This window comes from Phascolarctos cinereus, unplaced genomic scaffold, assembly GCF_003287225.1.
Source record: "Phascolarctos cinereus isolate Bilbo 61053 unplaced genomic scaffold, phaCin_HiC Scaffold_8;HRSCAF=390, whole genome shotgun sequence".
Classification (NCBI taxonomy): Eukaryota; Metazoa; Chordata; class Mammalia; order Diprotodontia; family Phascolarctidae; genus Phascolarctos; species Phascolarctos cinereus.
In genome coordinates, this window is record NW_027556291.1 from 51118969 (window position 1) to 51135281 (window position 16313).

The following is a 16313-nucleotide window of genomic DNA, read 5'->3' on the forward strand; positions in this document are numbered from 1 at the left end:
AAAGTCAGGAAGACTCAAGTTCTAATCTCTAATCTTTTTTTAAAATTATATCTTTTTTTATGGGGCAATGGGGTTAAGTGACTTGCCCAAGGTCATGCAGCTAGTGAGTGTTATGTGTCTGAGGCCAGGTTTGAACTCAGGTCCTCTTGACTCCAAGGCCAAAGCTCTATCCACTGCACCACTTAGCTGCCCCTATTTCTAATCTTTAATACCTTTTAGTTGTGTGATTATGGGCAAATCCCTTAATCTCTGTGAGCCTCAATTTCTTTGTTTTTAGTTTTAGTTTTTTGTTTTTAGGCATTTGGGGTTAAGTGACTTGCCCCGGGTCACACAGCTAGTAAGTGTCAAGTGTTTGGTCTGAGGCCGGATTTGAACTCAGGTCCTCCTAACTTCAGGGCTGGTGCTCTATCCACTGTGCCACCTAGCTGCCCCAAGCCTCAATTTCTTTGTCTGTAAAATGGACATAATAATACCACAGTACCTACCCTCACAGAGTTGTTGTAAGACTCATGAGATATTGCTAATGAGTGTTTTGCAAATGCTTCAAGTAGCGTAGAAATGTCAACAATTATCATCATCATCATTTATTGAGGGATAGGCCAACTGCCATTGGTAGCCATGTAATATCAAGAGATCTGCAGGTAGATCCCAGCAGTGGGAGTGGCCCTGCTGTGGAGGATTGATGGGAAGATATAGACATGAGGAAGATGAGTAGGTATAGCAATAGAGGGAGTCACCACATTGGTGAACTCTCTTATGCACTGGACTGTGGCAGGATTGCAGTGAGATGGAGTGAGAGACTGTGGAGCTGGCTTAGAGCCAGGCTTTCTCCTTGACCACTCCACTAAAAGTTTTCAAACAATGACTTGATTTCACTAGAAATAAAAACAGCTCCTCCTTCAATAACTTACCAGAATGGTAGTCACCACTATGGTCCTGTTCTCAGAGGATGAACTGTCATTGCTGACTTGCTGATCCAGGAATGGAACAAATCTTTCATATTCATTCCAATAGCCAGCCTGCAAAGAGCAGACATGTTACTTGCTTACCTCTTTATCACTCTGTAAGTGATGGATGGAATTTCATGGCTGCAGTAAAGCCATTTAAATAGAAAAAACGTGATTGCATTTTACACACACAGAGAATAGATATCTTTGGTCTCTGCCTTCCCTGCCCCCCCCATTACACACACACACACACACACACACACACACACACACACACACACACACACACATGAAGGTGTGGTATCTCCTCATTCTGGGGATTCTCACACCTCTTATATTTTATGAAATGATTTATCTCACTAAAGTGTGAAGAGAGCTTTTTTTTTTTCCCCTACTCTTCCTATAACACTCTCATTAAGGAAGTGTGAGGAGGCCTAGGGAAGCAAGCAGTGGGCTTCCTGCAGAAATGACAGAAGGCATAGTACCTACTGCTTAATAGCCCTGCTGATGTGTTTGCAAGAGGATGCTTAATATCTACCCCCTGCTCACTTAAGAAATGTGGTGAGAATTAAGGCGCCGTGGCTGAGGCAAATCACCTGTCAAAAGAGGTGTCTAGTGGAAGCAGTTTTGTAGGCCCTGCCCAGCTCTGGCCTTCTCTGTTCTCTTGGCTCTGGCATTCCAGGTTTTATGTTCTCCTGGCTTTGATATTCTGTAGTCCATGTTCAATTAGCCCATCCTGCTCTGACATTCTATGTCTATTAGTAGTCATAGAATTCACCTCCATGAAGGAGGTGCTTCTTCTGGCTCTGAGGTTCTCATGGGCCCCAATTCCCACTGGGGATTTGGTAAGGATAAAAAGATCCCAAGGCATATTTTGCAATATTGATGGAACATCTGTCTTTCAATTGTCTCATAGTAGCTTGTGCCATCTCAAACTTATTGCTTTGCTGTGCTTGGGTAGCAATGACCTGAAGGGGAAAGTAATTCCCTTTTAAAAATATGTGGAAATACACACTTTGACAATAGAAATAGCCCAACAAACAGTCTTCCTCCACATGGTGTTCTATTATGTTTGTCTTTGTGCATCTGAGTTAACATGTGGCCCATTTTCCTTGGTGACTATATAGTTTCTCCACTTACTTTCCGAGAGCCAGTGACTTTCATTTCGTACACATCAATTGTATAATTTGTACGGCGTCCATAAGTATCAAATTGGATATTTCCAGTCATTCCTTGCACTTGGACCTGAGTGGGGGGAGGGTAAGAGAGACAAAGAGAGGAACAGAGAAGGGAAGAGATAAAGGAAAGAGAGACAGAGAGAATATTTAAATAGTGCAGCATTATTGCCTTTTTATATATTGGTATGAGTAGGTCACTAGGGGGTTGATTAATTCTGGTTTACTTGGAGAAATTCCGTTTGGAATAATTGGTTGTTCAGTTGTGTCTGACTCTTAGTGATCCTATTTATGGTTTTCTTGGCAAAGATACTGGAGTAGCTTGCCATTTCCTTCTCCAGCTCATTTTACAGATGAGGAAACTGAGGCAAACAGGCTGAAGTGACTTGTCCAGGGTCACACAGCAGTAAGTGTCTGAGGCCAGATTTGAATTGAAGATGAGTCTTCCTGATTCCAAGCCCAGCACTCTATCCCCTGTGCTACCTGTTTGAATAATTACACATGGTCTACACAGCTGGAATCATCAGCTGCTTCTTGGGATTTTCTAGGTGTCATGTCTTCCCACTGAGAAGTGTTACACACTTTTGTGTGATCTCACAGGTCGACAGAGTAGGTGGCCACTTACATTATATAATTAGACAATGACGTTCCCTAGTCCCATGCCTGAAATTCACACTATGAATCTCTGTGTAAGATCCTTCCAAGAACTGTAATTTAAACTAGGCTAGGGCCAAATATGAGTGAGGAGATGATAAAAGAAGAACTAGTTGTCTACAGTGAGTTACTAGGTCCCCACGAATTACATTCCAGGATACTGAAAGAACATGCAGTTGTGACTGTTGATCTTTGGAAATCCATGCCAAATAGAAGAGGTGCTGAGGACTGCAGAAGGGCCAATGTCCTGATTTTCAGAGAAAGAGTAGAGGAGCCTACAAGCTACAAGCCAGTGAGCTTGACTTCAAATTTGAGTGTATTATTAAAGGGATGCTTAGTGCCTGTCTAGAAAAGGAAGCAATAATCAGATAGAGCCACAAAGCATGGTTTCATCAAGATCAGGGAATGATGGACTAACAACATTTCCATTTTTGACCAGATTACTAAATTTGCAGAATAAGGAAAGGCATTAAATACAGCTTACCTTGGGTTTAGTTAAACATTTGACCACTTCTCTCTTGCTATTCTTGTGGAAAAGAGAGAGAGGTGTGGGCTGTATGTAGAATGATGGTGTCAAATGGCTGTCATTAATAGACCACTGTCATTTTAGGGTAGTGTGTCTTGTCCATTCTATTTTTTTATAAATGACTTGGATGATAGCATAAATGGCATGCTTGTCAGATTTTCAGATTACTAGGAGTTGGGAGACATAGCTAATCAATTGGATGACTGAATCAGGATTCAGTCTCCTGAAAGATCTTAAAAATTTGGAAAGATAAGCTAGATATAAAGTCCTACATGCGGATTGAAAAAAAATCCAGCCACACAAAGTTTGGAGAGACATAGCTAGACAATAGTTAAGGTGAGCATGGACCAGAGGCCTTAGTGGACCGCAAACTCAATAAGAGACAACAGGGTGAAGTGGCAGTCCAAAACATTGATGTGAACTTAGACACTATTAAGAAAGGTAGAATGTCCCAAATGAGAAGGGTGACAGATATAGTGTCACTGTCCTCTGCCCTGGTCAGACTGCATCTTAGGGAGGAAATGGAAAAGTAGGAATACACCCAGAGGAAGATGACCAGGACAACAAGAGGACTGGAGACTGTCACTTGAGAACTTGGTAAAGGAATTGGGGATGTTTCACTTAGAAAAGGAAAGATGAGGGGAGGATGTGACAACTGCTTTAAGGCACTTGAAAGACTAAAATAGGGAAGAGGGATTCTAGTTATTCTTCTTGGCCCCAGAGGACAGAATTACGAGCAGTGAGTCTAAGTTTCTGAGAGGCAGATTTTGGCTTGATGAGAGGGGGAACATTCCAGAAATTGGAGCTGTCCCAAAATGGAATGGGCTACCTCGGGGGCTAGTGACATCTTTGAGTTGGATAAAAACTGGCAGAGAGGATTCTTGCTCAGGTCTGTTAGACAAGTGGGCCTCTGAGGTTCCTTCCCACTCTGAGATTGGATGATTCTTTGGAATTCTGTTACTTGGGAGGAATAACACATTTCCTTTGGTGGAGATTAATTTTTCTGATGAATTAACTCCTTACCAGCCATTTTCTCTCTAGAGAGAGCAGGGCCCTGAAGAGCTGAGACAGATGACTTCCGCATTGTTCTTATGATTACTCTTAGTGCCCCGAGCTAGCAAGGAGCATAGAGCGGTGGAAAGATTAGTAACCTTGGAGCCGGTAGACCTGGGTTTTAGTCCTAGCACTGCTACTATGTGACCACAAACAAGTCTTTTTCCTGATCTGTGTCTCAGTTTCCCAACCCATAAAAAGAGAGGGGTTAACCTGCCACTCTGTGCTCTAAGTGATTCTGATTGAGACAGGTAGAGCAATTTCTTTCCACATTTCTCAAGGTGCACTGGTGTGTTTTGGATGAAAGGTGCTCCATAAAGCTAAGCCATTATCATTACCTACTCACATTACTCATTTGGTGTGTAGGAGCTGAGTACTTAGTTTCAAAGAAAAACGAATCTGTCTCATTTCCCTAGTATGGAAGGATGAAATATTTTTTTTTTATCACTTATCAAAAGTGTCAAGCTGTCAGGCAAGTCAGAAGAAGTAATGGACTTCTGCTGCAGTCAAGAAGATGGATGTCACGCATTAGGGAACATTTTGGTAAGGGGAAGAGGGGTTTGTTCACCAGTGGATGGATATCTAAGGCATGATATGGAATGACTATTTCTGGGTTCCTTGATATGCCTCATCAGAGGAGAAACAAACTCATAGAATTTCTGAGTTTAAGTAGCCATTTCATCCAACCCATATGTGGAAAACAATCCTCTCTGCAACATCTTGGAAAAGTACACATGTAGCCTTTGCCTGAAGACCTCAAGTGAGAGGGAAACCAGTGGTTCCTGGGCAGACCCTCCTTCTTTGAGACAGATCTCACTGGTAAGAAGTTTTTCTGGATATCAAGCCTAAATTTGCCTCAAATGCAGCCCCCACACATTGCCCCCATTTTTTCCCTCTGGGGTCACACAAAACAAGGTGAGTCATTCCTCCACATGACAACCCTTCGTATACTTGAAGATAGCTCTCATGCCCCCTCTAAGCCTTCTGTTCTCCAGGCTAAACACCTCCAGCTCCATTATATTGTGGCTGTTGGCTTTTGTTACTTTACTTAGACAGGAAGGAAGTAGGTAGTGCAGAGTCACTGGAGGGGAAGGTGAATAAGGACACCAGAGGTTCTGGCAGTAGGGGAAAGACTCAAATCTTTTGTGGGAAGAGTGGGTCTGGAATGACATAAGTGTGATAAGCCACATCAATTGAATGTATCTGGTAGGCTCAGTGAAATGCTATTTGAAGGTGTTCTGGGAATGCAGGGGGAAGAGGGAGCACGTGTGTATACGTGTGTGTACGTATTGAGTATGTGCATGAGTGTGTGCATACTTGGGTATGAAGGGGGAAACATTAGAGCAAATAATTCAGCTATTTCTCAGCAATAAGTTTGTCTCTGTTTTAGGACACAGTCTAGTGTCTGGAATGTCACATGTCCCTCACACAACAAAACCTTATGCGCATGGACCACGCCAATTTGGAGTTTGTGCTAATTCAGCCATGTTGAGTTGAATTTTAACATTGGCTGTTAAAAATAACAGGGTTAGCTAAGCCACTGAAGAGTCCAAACAAGATTACATGAGGGGAAGGCTTCGCTTGCTTAAGAGAACACACGGCTTTCAAGCACTTCAGATGCATCTGCTGTCCAGTCAAGCACAGTGTCTTACACATAAGAGATACTTAATGTTTGTCGACTTGTATTGAATCTAAAGGAAACAGAGCTTGGGTGGAAGTCACAGGGAGGTCGATTTCAGCTCTATACAGTGAAGTTCTTAACACTTAGAGCTGTCCCCAAGTGGAATGGGAGGCCTCAGGAAGTGGTGTCACTGGAATCTTCCAAAAGGATTCATGCTTCAAGAAGGGGTGGGGCTAGATAAACTCTGAAATCCCCGTTAATTCAGAGAGCCTAAGATTCTATTGTCACCATCACATTCTACCTCTCCTAATACTTATTTGTGTACATGCATCCTCTCTAGTAGGATGCAAACTTCTTGAGGGCAGGGCCTGTATCATTTTTTCATCTTTGTATTGTTAGCGCTAATCACAATACTTTGCTAATAGCAGATACTTAGGAAATATCTGTTTAGTGAATGAGTGAATATCATCATGATCATGATAACAGCTGACATTTATATCCTGCTTTCTATGCACCAGGCACTGTGCTAAGAACTTTTATAATCACTTCATCCTCACAACAACCCTGGGATATAAATGATGTTATTATCCTCATTTTACAGATGAGTAAACTGAGGCAAACAGAGGCTAAGTGACTTACAGCTAGTGTCTAAAGCCAGATTTGAACTCAGGTTTTCCTGACTCCAAGCCCAACACTCTGTCCACTGAACCACAAAATGATACGATAATTATAAACCATTTTAATCTATTCATTAAAGTAGATCTCCTAGAGACCTTTATTAAGGAAATATTTTTGTTAGTCTGATTTGAGTTACCATATACTTGAAAGTAATAGAACACAATTTTAAAAGTTTATTATTTCCTAAGTCATTTTACTAATCTAGTCTAGCCTCCTCAGTTAATGAATTAGTTGTATAGCTTTTTATTTTCAGGTTTTTCTATTTCTCCTCTAATTTTCAAATTTTCTTCTTTTGTACTTGCTTCAGGACTGCTAATTTGTATATTTTTAAATGTCAGATCATGGGCTCAGTTCATGGATATTCTCTTTCTCCATTTTGTTACTGTGTTTTCAGAGAGAGAAAATTTCCCTTGAGGACTGTTTTAGCTGCATCCTTTAAGTTTTGGCATGATGTTTCATTATCATTTTATTTAAAATAATTGTTTATTGTTTCTATGATTTGTTCTTGGATCCATTCATTAGGCAGGATGGTATTACTTGGTATCCATTTTAGGCCTGTATCTTTTGCTCATATTTGCTATGTTATTATTTTTGATGTATTGTCTGTAAAGGACATTCACCATATCTGCCTTTTACATTTGTTTATTTACATTTCCTTTATGATCAATTTTCATCAGAATACCATGGGATGCTGGGAAATATACATAGTTTTAAAAACTCCTATTCAGGCATTGGCATACATCAATCATGTCTAGCTTATCCCAAAATTCATTTAGTTCTATATTTTCCTTCTTGTTTATCTTTCTGTTGGTTAATTCAGCTCTGAGACAAGAATATTAAAGTCTCTTACTATCAATATCTTTTTTTTTTTTTGCAATTTCCTAGCTTGTCTTTTATGAACTCAGTTGCTGGTCCATTTGGTATATATACATTTTGTGTTGTTATTTTTCATTGTCTAAGCCGGGTGACCTTAAACATAATGCAGTCTTCTTGCCTATTTCTCTTGACTTTATCAATTTTTATTTATCATTGCCTTATCTGAGATCATGATTGCAAATCCTGCTATTTTCGGTAGCCTGAAACATAATAGTTTTGTCCCCTCATTTTTACTCAATTTATATGTTTTAAATGTAATTTTTGTGTGAAACAAATTGTTGGGTTTGGTTTTCTTATCCACTCCTCTATTTCTTCTCTTTTTATTGAGAAACTTAATCTATTCACATTTAGAGTTATAGTTCTTAAATGTGCATTCTCTTCAGATAGTCAAAGAATTAATGACACTTTATTATCCATCCATTGCAATGGGGTTTCTTCTCCTGGGGGAAACTGGTCTGTGTTGCCCTCTTTGGGGCAGTGGGCAGAGTTTGGATTCTAGATAAACAGGCCAAGAGAACATCCTTAGTCGCTTGTGGGTCTGAGTGCTAGAAGGTTAGGGCTGTAGGAAGCTTATGAGCTCCAGGAACTTATGGCTTGGGGTAGTCATAAGTTCCTGAAATAAAAAGATTCTGCTTTGCAATAGCAATATTGATCTTCATTGTTCTTGCAAGTGATGATTTTAAAATCCTGGTCCCTTTCTATTTTTCCAACTGGAAGAATGGGATGGTGGAGATATTCATGCCTGTCCCTTGCATCCCTATCGATGGAAACTTCTTCTGTTGCTGTGGACAGAACGTTGGATTTAGAATCAAGAGGACACATGTTAGATTCTTTGCTCTGGTGCCTTCGTGCCCTTGGGCAAATCTCTTCTCATCATTGGGCCTCAGTTTCTTCCTCTGTACAGTGAAGGTTTTGGATCTCATAGGTTTCCTCTGATCTGATTCACTCTGGGGGAATTTTTTTTTATTTCACATATTGTTCTGTTTTGCCCGACAGCACAAATCCTACAACTGCTGTGAAGGTTGAATTTAATTAACTGCTCTTCAGAACCATGTGGTGCCATGTCCCGAAATCAGCACTGAGGTCATTTGGTGAGGGATTGCCATAATGACATGAGAATTGGCATGAGGGGAGGACAAACCATTTCTCTCTCTTAGAAAGACCCAGGGGCTGCTAACCCCTTTGGATTGAATGTTTCCAACTTGGCAAATGGGAGGCAGCAGACGTGAAATGAAGAACACAGTGGGGGGGGTCTTTGCTATTACTTCATTGCCAGCTTGGGCAGGCTCAGTATTTCCTAGCATCACTTGCCTTTGCCCAAGCTTCTTTGGACACTGAAGAATCAGGACATGCTGACAGTGGCAAGAAAAGAGAGTCTGGCTTCTTGCAGGGAGAGAGGGAGGGAAGGAAGCAGGGAAGAACTTGTGGACAGAAGGGAAGACCTTTTGTCCGGGAAGCTGGGGCCAACTGGGAACACTGCCCTGAGTCAATAATAGCCTCTGCTGGAGGTTATAATGAGGGAGTGTAGCTAAGATTTAGTCTCCTTCCAGTACAAAAGTAAACTTTTTACATGCATTCACTCATTGATTCCTTGGACTTCTAGCCTCCTGGTGAGGCCTGGGAATTGATCACATTCCTGTACTTCCTTCATTGGAAGAGAGGAAAGAATATTGAAAGGATAGGTGCCCTTAGTAGCTATTCTAACTTAGTAGCTATGAGTTGATTAAAAACCTCCTGGAAAGTGATTTATTTAGCTCACACTGAGAGCTGGAAGGGACTTTAGAAGCCATGTTGTCTAGCTCCCTCTGTTACAGATGGAGAAACTGAGGCCATATAAATAGAGCCAGGACTAGAATAAGGGCTCCTAACTCTATTTCTCGTGCTCCTTCCATGGAATAGCTAGCCCCCTACATTCTATACCTACTCTATGAAGTCAGATCTCCACTTACTAAGTCTCAGTCTGCTAGGAGTTTGGCCCAAATTCTTCCACCATCTCTCCTGCCTTGGCTTGTGCTCTGCCCTATGGCTAGAATGCTCTTCCTTCCTCTCTTCATTTCTTGAATTACTATTCAGATTTCAAAGCCAAGCTTAAAAGCCACCTCTTTCAAGGAGCTTTCCCTGATTCTCCTGGTTGGTAATGATGCTCTACTTGCCCAGGATTTCACGTGGCACTTTGTACCTCTGTAATGAACTTGTGTAATATTTTGTATGACAGTGGTTTGTTCTGATGTCTTATTGCCCTTACTGGAATGTAAGCTGCATGAAGGCAGATCTATTTTCTCTCTCTCACAAAACTAGAGACAATGCTCTGTGCAAAGTAGATACCTAAGAAATGTTTATTGAATTGAACTGAATTCCTGCATATCTGTCCTAAATTTATGGAGTCCCCACTCCTAGTTCCAGATTTTCAGAATTTGGTGACCTGAACTATGCTTACCCTCTCCACACCACTTAACATTCTTCCCATATCTACCTTATACCATTTCTGCTTTTGTCTCTCAACAATGGAGAAATCTTATTGCTTTGTCCATACTCAGAAAGAAGTCCATTCCACCTTCCATCTCACTGTTCATCCTGCCTTCTATTCCGCCACCATGCCCTGCCCTCCCCCTTATCCCCATCTTGGCCATTACCATTTTTAGAGCTCTCTCAATATCGATTCCTTGGCTCCATGGCACTGCAGGATTGGCCAAGCAATCTCCAGCACTGCCTCTCCTGGAGACGTCCACTCGCTGCCTGCGCAGGTAGCGGAAAGCTTCCGCTATGACCAGTATGGCATCATGTGTCAAAGCGGATGTGTACTGAAAGAAAGCATAACATTGTGATATACTACCATTATAGGTGGAAAGGTGCTTAGAGATCATGTAGTCTAATCTCAGTTTACAAGAGAGGAGCCTGAGGCCCAGGCAAGGCCTGAAAGTTGAATAGCTAGACTGTATTAGGCCTACAGGATTAGAACCCAGTGTTCTTCCCCATACAATCCCATAGTTCACACAATCCATTCATCACCCTTTGCCCTTGCCTTCTCTCATCAGGGAGTCACCCTTATTGACTACTGCAATAAAAAGGATCTAGCCGTGTCCCTGCCTCAGGACAGTTCTGCATGTGATCCATCCTTGAATCTTATCTCACTCACACAAACATGCAAAGCATGTGAGCTCCTCTCTAGCACAATCTTTGACCCCATCCACTGTATGGTGCTGAGTTTAGTAACTGGCTGGGAGGGTGGGTGCTCTACACTCTTCCTCTAATAAAGTGGCATGGGGCTCTGGGATATTCTTCCCTGGAAAATATTTAATATGTAAGTGTCCCCAAACCCTCCTTTACCTAACGCCCTCTTCTGATGCCTCACCAGGGTGAGGAGGGGATCCAGACTCTCAAAGGCAATGTCAGGGGCCTCTGACTCTATAGGCTGAAATGGATAGGTATTTGGGCCTGGTGATGGGCTTTGTGGCAGCTTAGCTGAGTACAGGAGGTGTGTGTGGGGGGCAGTTCATCCTCAGAAGGCTGATCTCCCAGAGATAAACATCCCATGAAAACATTAACTCTGATGGAGCGAGGCCCATATCTATATTAATGGAAGGAATACTCAGGCTGAGGAAATCACTGATATTTTGAAGTTACTGAATGAACAAATATAGTTGTTACTGTATGAAGAACTTTAATTTCTTCTTTTCTGCTCCCTAATTCCCTTTCCCCTTGCTTTTATTGAAGGCTATTCCATCTGACCGAAGCCCTATGGGACATCATTGATGGCTTCTGTCAATATGGTTTAAGCCTCAAAGTAGTTCATGTCTAAATGATCTTGGCAAATGCTGTTGGGCCTATGGCTGAGCTCTGATTTTGAAGTCGGGGACCTGGGCTTGGGCTGCAAGTTAGTAGCTGTCTGACCCAGGGCAAAGTCACTTTCCTTCACTGAGTCTCTGCTTCTTCATTTGGAAGGTGAGGGGGATCTTCTAGGGTCTCTTCCAGCTCTGATATGTATTCTCAAATCCCCCCCAGCTCTGACATTCTCTGGCCTCAGGTCCCCTCAGCCCTGACACTTTGCATTCTTAAATCCTTCCCAGCCTCTGACTTTCTTTGTTCTGAGTTCCCTAATAGTCTACAGTCTTTGGTCCCCCCTCCAGCTCTGACACTGTGTGTTCTAAGGGCCCCCCATCTCTAAAGATTAAATGAATTTAATAAGGAAGGCTTGTGAGGTGAGGGGAAGGTTAGCTATGGGTTAGAGAGCTTCTCTAAAGTGTTTTCCAGCTGGGCTGGTGTTTGTAAGAGAAAATCCAGCTCTGTTGTTTACTTAGGGGAAAACTGGAAATGGCCAAGCAAGACAAGCTGGGATTCATTTGGAAGAAACATTAATCATTCCTGCCTGGGCCTTGTTTCTGGCAAACTAGGACCTAGAGCCAGTCATCAATCAGTCTTCACTGATTGTGAAGGGGGCGGGGGGGGGGGGGGGGGGGGGGGGGGGGAGACAAAAGGCAAAGTTGGTTTTTTATTGAAGTAAATTCCAGTGGTTATTGGGTTTTCCATCTGAGAATGTCACCCACTTTAGGGATGCTGCTAGATGCAGGAAAACTGCATCTTGCCTGCTCTGCAGCCCCAGGAATGGGACTGGTGGCCAAATGGCAGCTTCAGATTTGGGGTGGCATTTGTGCACAAATCAAATCAACAAAGACATAGAAAAACCAGCTGATGCCTATTTGTCAATAGACTTAGTACCAGCATGAGACCTGGCACACAGTAGGCACTTCATAAATGCTTATTGACTGACAGTCCACAGGGCTGTTCCCTGCACATCCAATGCCCCAGCTTTGTCATTAGCTTGCTGTGTGATTTTGGTCAAGGGTCTTTTCTCTGGGCATGTTTCCTTCTCAGTAAAATGAGATGTGGGTTTTTATGATAATAATAGCTTATATTTCTAGATCACAAAGCATGGTCTGCACCATCCTGGGAGGAAGGTAGTGTGTATTATAATAATTATTATTACTATTATTGTTGTCATTATTTGGCAAATGAAGAAACGGAGACTGGGGAAGGTAAATAACTTGGCCATGAACACAAAGGTAGTGAGTAACATGGAATCACAGAATTTCAGGATTGGAAAAGCCATCTAGTCCAAAACATACCCCAAAAAGGAATCGTCACTCTAACATCCAATACGAGATCACAAAGCCTTTAATGGTAGGAACTAGGAGGATTAAGAAAAGCCTTGTGTATGATCTTTGAAGGAAGCTAGAGGTTCTGAGAAGCAAAGGTGAGGATGCAGAGCATTCCAGGCATGGGGGAGAGCCTGGGCAAAGGCACTGAGCCAGGAGACGGAATATGGAATTTGGAGGACAGCTAGTCAGTCAGTTTGGTTGGAAATGTAGAATGAGTCAAGAAAAGTAATTGAAAATGTCCAGGAAGCTAAGTAGGAGCCAGATTGTGAAGGGATTTATGTGCCAATCTAAGGAGTGTGTATTCTTTCCTAGAAGTAATAGGGGGCCATTAAAGATATTTGCTTTAGTAAAATTATTTTGGCAGCTATGTGGAGGAGGAATTGGAGAGGGGAGAAGCTGGCGACTGAGAGGTTATGAGGGCTTGGACTAGGACGATTGTGGTATGAGTGGAGAGCAGGGGACAAGGCATGTGGAAATAGAATAAACAAGATTTGGCAACTGATTAGGGGTCAGGGCATGGGGGAGAGGGAAGATTCAAGGATGAGTGAGGTTACAAAACTGGGTAGCTGAGAATATGGTACTATATTCCTCCCAAAGCATAGGGAAAGCTTACTGAGGGGTAGTTTTTATGGGAAGATAACCAGTTCTGTTTTGGGTATGTTTTATGCCTGGACATGGATATCCAGGCAAAGCAGACAGTTGTTGATGAAGGACTGGAGCTCAGGAGAGGGATTAGGGCTGAATATATAGAGTTAGCAGTCATTTACAGCTGTGTACGTGTGGCCAGTTACTTCCTTTTACAGGCCCTCAGTTTCCTCCTCTCTAAAATGAAGAATTCAGACTAGATGATTCTAAGGTGCCTTCCAGCTCTAAAGGTGGGGAAGCATCCTGGTAGAATATATAAAATAGCTCAGTTTCCTCATCTGTAAAATCTGTAAAAATATATATATATATATATATATATATATGTATATAAAATGCCTGACAAACTGGAAAGTTTTCCAAATACCTTCTCTCTGACTAGATAGCCTGGCCTTCTGATAGATGAGCATTCACCATATTTAGCTTGGACTCAAGCCCCTCCACACTCTATAACTCCAGTCTCCATCTCTGACTCCAAATTCAAGCTTCCACCTGGGATTCAGGGCTTCTGGTTGGCGAGCCTTACCATACGTATCCTGTACATAGGCCCACTACTCTACTGGCCCTGGTACCATGAGTGAGTCTTTTCTCTCTCTCTCTCCCTTTGCCCCTGCTTTCCTTCTGTCTCTAGCCCTGTGAACAGTAATCACATAGATGCTACCATTTCTGGGAAAAGACACATCAGTCAACTGTTTTATAAATCTGATCACTATTCCTGTTACTTCCACCAGGCAACACTCCTCCCTGGCCACCATTTCCTTATATGGGTTACCTCTCTAATCAGTTTCAGCTCCTTGAGGGCAGGGACTGTCTTTGCTTTTGAATTTGCACCACCCTTCTGTGACTTTAAATTCTTCTCTCCTTCCACTGTGCTGCTGCCTTCTAAAGTTTCTATTTCCTAATGCATGAATGTGTAAGATAAAAAAGACTGAAAAGGAAACCTTGATAAAATGTGGCATAAATTAAGCATCAGGACTGTCATTTCAAGGCAATTTTTTCCTGAATAAAAAATATGGCACATCAATTTTTAAAGTGTGCTTTTTGTCTGATTGATAAATAGCGAGCAAGTTGAGTACAGAGCAAACCCGTGCTGGGAGCTGTCCCTGTGCTTGGCTGTTCTAATTTCCCAAGATACTTGATGCAGTTTTCCTTACTAATCCTGCTTAACAGCTCGAGAGGCTCCTACTGGAGGGATATGAAAACTGCATTTATCCCCACCATAACTGGCAGCTGCTGGGACCCAGAGGAAGGCAGGGAAACTGAGGTTAAGAGGGGGAGGGACTTGCCCAAAGTGGAGGAGCCAAGTGAGGAGGAGCCAAGACTTGACCCCAGATCACCTGGTTCTGAGCAAGGTTAAGGCTGAGTGTCTTCACAATGGCTTCCTTGCGCTGTGCTGGTGATTTTTTCTATTGGAGCCCTTACATCTATACCCCAACTCTGGAATGATCCCTTTCTTTTCTTTTCTTTTCTTTTCTTTTCTTTTCTTTTCTTTTCTTTTCTTTTCTTTTCTTTTCTTTTCTTTTCTTTTCTTTTCTTTTCTTTTCTTTTCTTTTCTTTTCTTTTCTTTTCTTTTCTTTTCTTTTCTTCTAGGCAATAGGGCTACGTGACTTGCCCAGGGTCACACAGCTAGTGAGTGTCAAGTGTCTGAAGCCAGATTTGAACTCAGGTCTTCCTGAATCCAGGGCTGGTGCTCTATCCACTGTGCCACCTAGCTGCCCTCTCCCTTCCTTTTCTTGTTCCTTCATTTTACCCCCTTCCCACATGCATCCAAAGTGGCAAAGTGGTGAATAGGTGTTTAGGAGGACACTCAGCTAGGGGTAGTATACTTGTGATAGTAGAGGATCAGGGCATACACTGCTTTAAGAAAACTTGTGTGGTAGAAGCAGGAAGGAGGGCCAGAGGGGAAGAAAGGGAAAGAAAGGGAGAGAGGGGAGGAAGAAAGAGGGAAAGAGAGGAAGAGAGAAAGAGAGAGAGAGAGAGAGAGAGAGAGAGAGAGAGAGAGAGAGAGAGAGAGAGACAGAGAGAGACAGAGAGAGAGACAGAGAGAGAGACAGAGAGAGAGACAGAGACAGAGAGAATGATGGAGGCAGGCAGAGAAAAAGAGAGAAAGACAGAGAGAGAAAATTACTGTATTTCCATATTCCCCCCTCCTTTTTTTTTTTTTTTAACACAAGTAGCACTATTTTAGAATAAGCCTCCATTTCAAATATAAATGATCTCTCTCTTCCTCTCCTCTCTTCTCCTCTCCCTCATATACTGTAAGTACCTATGGGAAATGGCTTGTGCTTAGAAGTCCATTTGTTCCACAAATGTTCTTTTCCATAGCCAAATATGCTTCTCCCTACCTGTGTTTATAATAACGTATGGAAGTAAGCCCTTTACTGACTTGTATTCTAAATTGCAACACAATGTGAGGTTTTTTTTTTTTTTTGGCCACAATCCTTAGTATATGAAAATCTGGATTTGCTGGAAAGATAAAGTGGGTATGGAGGGGGTGTTAATTCTGTTTACAAAAGGTAATTAATTTGGTTTTATGAAGGGTTCTATTAACTTGTAGGCTACCTTGCTGGTCTTAAAATAGGATTTGCTTTAAAAAATTGGATTTATTTGAAACTTTTCTGGAACATTCTGATTGTGGAAGGCTAGGCACACCTATACTGTGATGAAGGCTTGTAAACCCTTCTCTTTTCTTCTCTAGATTAGGGATAGTGGGTAGGGGAAGGAAGACCTGGCTCATTCTTTCATATTTTCAGGGCTCTGGAAAAGTTGCATGTAAATTGACTATCAAAATGCAATCCTCTTTTCCACCCATTAGATTCTTTAAAGGAAGTCCAGAACTGGAGTCCTTTTGTAATAACTTACCCCCGACTTGATCTATATGTAACCAGATATTTATATATCATGCTTTTTTACATAGAGATAGACCTAACTGTGTAAAGTACGCACATTTGTGGAAGCTTTGAAAGTTGCACTTTTTATTTTCAA

General features: G+C 42.0%; 1 protein-coding gene across 3 annotated transcripts in view; it reads right to left on the bottom strand.

Annotated features, from left to right (window-relative positions):
• The window catches only part of GRIA3 (glutamate ionotropic receptor AMPA type subunit 3), a 279870-nt gene that overhangs the window by 92337 nt on the left and 171220 nt on the right, over positions 1-16313 (bottom strand). For all 3 annotated transcript variants that reach the window (XM_020976366.2, XM_020976365.2, XM_020976367.2), the window contains exons 7-9: positions 10164-10331; positions 2088-2192; positions 912-1019 (exon numbers count right to left, since the gene is read on the bottom strand). In XM_020976366.2, the coding sequence (XP_020832025.1) occupies positions 912-1019; positions 2088-2192; positions 10164-10331 (381 nt within the window). The remainder of the gene's footprint in view (positions 1-911; positions 1020-2087; positions 2193-10163; positions 10332-16313) is intronic.